This window comes from Hipposideros armiger, unplaced genomic scaffold (genome assembly GCF_001890085.2).
Source record: "Hipposideros armiger isolate ML-2016 unplaced genomic scaffold, ASM189008v1 scaffold_25, whole genome shotgun sequence".
NCBI classification, from domain to species: domain Eukaryota; kingdom Metazoa; phylum Chordata; class Mammalia; order Chiroptera; family Hipposideridae; genus Hipposideros; species Hipposideros armiger.
This window is the reverse complement of record NW_017731375.1, coordinates 3675105-3680517: the sequence shown is the minus strand read 5'-3', so window position 1 is coordinate 3680517 and position 5413 is coordinate 3675105. Positions and strand designations below refer to the sequence as shown.

Here is a 5413-nt window from a genome sequence, read left to right as displayed (position 1 = left end):
AAAGGATAAGAACCTTAAAAAGTGAATTTTTAAGACATATATGTCCAACACCTTCTATTTTAGTCACAAATACAAAATATCCAGAAACAAGAAGCTTTGATGTTTTGATGTAAACGAAAATAAATTTACCTTTGATATTTTAAAATGTCAAAATAGGTATCAAAGACCATTCTTGAAAGTTTAGGATAAACAATTTCAAAAGCCACAAAAAATTTTACCTAACAGCTTTCTAGAAAGCTGAAATTTCTTGGACTACTGGAAAGTTCTTTTAAGAGATAAGTGAAGTTTTCTTTCATGGCCACACTTGAACCAGGAAGACAATAACCATATACTTTTCAAACCAACAAAACATACAGAGAGGTACTAGACTGTGATATTTCTGTTTTCTGAAACTGAAAAGCGTAACATTAAAAAATAATGCCCTAATTCAGGAGTCCTTTACCCTTGCAATCGTTTTAGTCTTACTAAAGTGTTAAAAAAGTTGAAGGTAGACAGAAAAAATTGGGAAATTATAATGAATGTAATACTAAGAAAACATAAAGAAACAGACACCTAGTTCATGCAGTGCCAGAGGAGAGATGCAAAAGTCTGCTGGTTGCCTTGAATGAACAAGGACACTGACCTGGGAGAGTTAGGGGCATTTCCATTTCTTTCACTTATGGCTGGAACGTCTACAAGTTTCACGCATTTCTTTTCCTTTGTTGGTTGATTATTCACAGGCAGATTTTTGTGAGGGGAGAGAATGACTTCTGGTGTGCTTACAGAAACTAACTGCAGGTTATCATCTTCTAAATTGTTAGTACAGGACTGTGCCTCCTCTTTCTGAGGTGGTAATCTGTAAACTTCTTCCCCAACAGCACTGTCGGCATGTACACTGTTAGGGGTGGTGATATCCACAGGCAGTACCTCACGCCTCTTTTTGAGTACAGGCACTTCAATTTTTTCTGAGAATAAAATTCATTAAAAATATATCCAATTAATAGATGAAAGACAATCAACATAAAGAGGTAGAAGTAATTATATATATTTTTTTCTTTCCTTTTTCCCATTCTTTTAAAACCCACTAATCTCCTTATTGATACATTCTGTTTCTGTCTTTTATCTTTCGTTTTCATGGACTCCATTAACTTCATCTTTTAAAGGCTATCTGGCTATACATTTTTCCTTGGGAACCCAATATATTTGGCTTAGGAATGAAGACGTAAATGTGCTTTTCCTGGTGCTGTGATAGAAGTCGCATGGGGCTTCATAAGGTAGCAGTGTGGGGATGAGGAAGGATACAGTGGCTACGAGTCAAGGAATCCAGGAAGAAATCCTAGTATAAGCATTTTGCAGCTCCATGATCTTGGGGGAAGTACTTAACTTCTCTGCAGTTTATTTTGTTTATCTTTAAAATGGGGATTAAAAGTACCTACTTCACTCAGTACTGTATGTTGTTAAGGATTAAATAAAAAGAACAGGTCAAACTCTGAGTATGCCTGGTAGCCCCACCTACAAAATATATTCAAAACCTGTGCACTTCTCCTATGGCTACCTCCCCAGTTCCAACCGCATTAGCATGTCTCACTGAAGACTACAATAGCCTTCCTGCCTTTGCAACATCACTGCCTAACATAGCATCGTTCCATCTCCCATGCAGTCACTGAATTAATCGCTCTAATATGTCTTCCCTATTCCTATACTAATGAATGTTTCATTTTCAAAATTAAAATTTTAGTGAAGTTGGAGAAACCATGGTGGAACATGGGGTTGGTGTTTCTGCGCTGCTGTGATGTTTTAGTCGTTCCTTTCTCTTTCTCTGGCTCTGCTCCTTTAAAACCTGTATCATCTAGATTCACTGTTCTTCCTCAAGTCTCTGCTTTGTTCAAAAAACCTTTCAAATTCAAAATGGATAATTCTTAATCAGGAGAGCCTATTAGAATTAGGGAAGAGAAAAAGAATGTGAGAGAAAGAAGCCTTTTTAAACTCTAAGAAACCTGACTACCACAGACAACCTCCCTACTATTGCTGAGAGTAACTCCAGTCATTGAGACAAGAATGAAGAGAGAGCCTAAGGCGTGTGAACAGGATAGGGGCAAAAGCTATAAGTAAAACTTGTAATAACACTTTTTATTGGTCTAAGAACCATCACATTCTTAGACTTTTTTACCTTTGGCCTTTTATTTTTTAGTTTACATACAGCAGCATCACTCTTTTTAGTGTGTAAGGTTCACTGCTTGTATGGTTAGGGTATTTCCCATCTCAGTGAATATACTTGCTAGTTGTCTTCTAATATCTGTCCTACTATTCTTCCTGAACGATAGAATCCCCAAGATGGAAGTAGGGACCTGAACCCTGAGAATTAAGACTGCATTTCTCCGCTTTTCTCACAGGCAGGTGAGGTCATGCCTAAGTTCTGCTCAAGACGGATAGTGGCGAACAGCGAGAAGGAAGCCTGGATCCTGACGTTCTGACCAGTCCTAGAATGCCTCCTCCAGACTCTTATCAGGGGGAGGACTAACTTCCTATCTTGTTTAAGTTTCCATAATTTTAGGTTTTCTACAAACAGTATTAACTAATAGTTTCCAAACATCAACTGCCTCAACAAAACTGACTCGTTGGTATTACATACGATGCTGCAATCTTAAATGGAAAAGTCTCAAATGTCAAGTTCTACTATAGACACCTAAAAAGAATTCCTATTATATTCATGCACACCTAGTACCCAGTTCTCTTTGAATTTTCCTCATTTTGTAGCAATATTTTTTTTACTAAATAGAGATTACATAGCCACAAATTAGTTTGCAATGAGATTTGCATATAAAGCTGTAGTAAAAAAAAAAAATTGGTATCTCTCTGAGTTTCTCATGATTTAAAAACAAAATATATGAGGCATATATACCTTCAGGTTCATACTTCAGTTTTAACTCATCTATTTTAGCTCTCAGTTTCATATTTTCACTTTGGAAAAGCTGGAGGCACCTTTCATTGGCAAAAAGTTTTCGCTCAATATCCAGAGCCCGTTGGCTCTCAAACAATGCTTTCATTCTCTGTATGGACAATTCACCTTTAGTGCTTTCATTTTCTTTGCTATATTAATTNGACTCAAGACTTGACAGAATTACCTTAGTCCCCAAGGGTGGAAGGCAGAAGCCAGCTAGATAAGAGTCTCTTGTCACCCCTTCAACCTTTAATCACAGTTGCTCAATTTGTTTATAGGTCTGTGTAAGTTTTTGTTTATAAAAAAGATTTCCCTAACTCCAGCTCTTCATGATTTTGCTTCTATCTCTTCGAATTCAATTTACTGTTACTGTTTTTCACAAACTCTATCCATGCAGCCATTTTGAAGCCCTCAGTTTACTGAACTAGAGATGTTGTTTCATGCCTTTCTTCTTTCAACAGCTATTTCTTCTACCTGTGATGCTATTTATTCTCTCCATGTCTTAGGAAACCTCTACAGTAACCTCAGATTAAAGATGAAAAAAATATATATAAAAAGCCCCCAGGCAGTTTCTTGTTTCCTTCTCTGTTCCTTTAGTACTTTGTACATTCCATTACAACCTCTACCACTCTAATTTTTTTCATCATTTACTAATACCTGTGTCCTTGGACAGTAACTTAACCTCTCTTGAGACTTTGGTTTCTGGTTTCCTCATCTGTAATATGAGGGTAGGTGTACCAGATCAGAGATGTTAGGTTAAATGTGGTAATACACGAACGGGGTTAAAGAGTGCTTGGCATGTTAGATTTATTCAAATGTTAGATAGAACTATTGTTACTAGTAATATTACCACTACCATTACTCATCTTTGGAGGTCTACTAAATGTGAGCTCTGATTTTTTTTTGCACCCTAGCACACAGCTCATAGTAAAAATGCAATGTTGGAAGAAATTTATCTACATTCTACGCAATAAATGTGTCATTCGCTATTTTTCTCAGGTTAAAATTGCTTCCCGGTGCCTTCAGCTACTTCTTTTTTAAGAGATATTATTTAGTATGCTTTTTGTAATTTCCTGAGAGTATGCTTTTTGCAACAAATTAAAATTAGAAGTTTATTATTTGATTTACTTATAAGAGAGAGGCAATTTCCTTTTACCTAATATTTTTCAGTAGACTTGTCTAATTAACCCACTGGGATAATTAATTGTATGTGTCAACTTGGCTGGGCCACATAGCCTAGATAGGTGGTCAAACATTCTGGGTGTTTCTGTGTTTCTGAATGAGATTAACATTTAAATCTGTGGACTCTGAGTAAGGCAGGTTTCCCTCCAGAATGTAGATGAGCCATCGCATGCAATTAGTTGAAGCCCCAGATAGAACAAAAGACTGACCTTCTCGAAGCAAGCAGACGGCCTTCAAACTCAAAGTGCACCACTGGCTCTTCCTTGGATCTCCAGCCTGACAGCTTCTGGACTGCAGATTTTGGACTTGCCACCTTCCATATGCACGTAAGCCAATTCCTTAAAATAAATCTGTGTGTATGTGGACACACACATACACACACACATACATACACACAAATATATATACATGTGTGATAATATATATATATATATATATATATAGTATAGACTAACACACCCACCTATAGTATATATGAAATTAAGTTATAGACAAGTCTATAATCATTTAAAAAAATCTTTATTTGTAAAGTTTAGAATTAAAAATACAAAGATGAACATAGGTGCTTTAAACACTGACAAAACCTAATTACAATATATAATAACAACATATGGCTCTGATGGTAAGTGTTCACTTTAAAAATCCATATAAATTGCAACAAATACATTTATTATATAATAGCACCTTCCTTAATAGTTGATTCACTGTGATTCATAGAATCTCTATGAAGTGACATCACTTAGGGAGATCTCCTGGTCCAAGTCACAACCAAATTAGAACATTTGGTCAAAGAACCATGGACACGCCATGTCCTGGCACAATGAACAGAAAGAAATAACCTGCGAGGTAGTATACTTCAGCTAAAGACAACCTTTACTAAGCTCCAAAGCAACCTTTTGGGCAAGTGGTACCTTACGCTTATTTTTCTTTTTTACTTGTGGGGTACCTTACTCTTATTAAAGAAAAGTCTTTACTGCTGAGGGCACTGGGTCTCTGGAGTTGACTTAGAGGACACATATAGAATAGGGTGTGATTTCTTACAAGTTTTCTTTTCCAATTTGCTTGCAGTTTCTTTTCCTTCTTTAACTTCTGTTTGAAGCTTTGATTCAGCAGCTAACCTACAATCATTAAAGCATCAAGTCTGAATTCAAGTGTGGGTAAGAAGAATTAAAGAAGAGACAATCCTCTAGTATAATGGGCTTCTAATAAGACACGGTGATATTTTTTTATGTATATAAGGAAAAAAATATATAGTTGGTTCCAATACCATTAAGAAAACTAAGTCATTGCCTTTCTAAAAGAACCTTTTTA

General features: G+C 36.0%; 1 protein-coding gene across 1 annotated transcript in view; it reads right to left on the bottom strand.

Moving 5' to 3' along the window:
- Nucleotides 1-2961: 2961 nt before the first annotated feature.
- SPDL1 (spindle apparatus coiled-coil protein 1) overlaps nucleotides 2962-5413 on the bottom strand; it is a 16084-nt gene continuing 13632 nt past the window's right edge. The window contains exon 6 of the mRNA XM_019635934.1: nucleotides 2962-3069. Within this exon, the coding sequence (XP_019491479.1) occupies nucleotides 3058-3069 (12 nt within the window). The 3' untranslated portion in view covers nucleotides 2962-3057. The remainder of the gene's footprint in view (nucleotides 3070-5413) is intronic.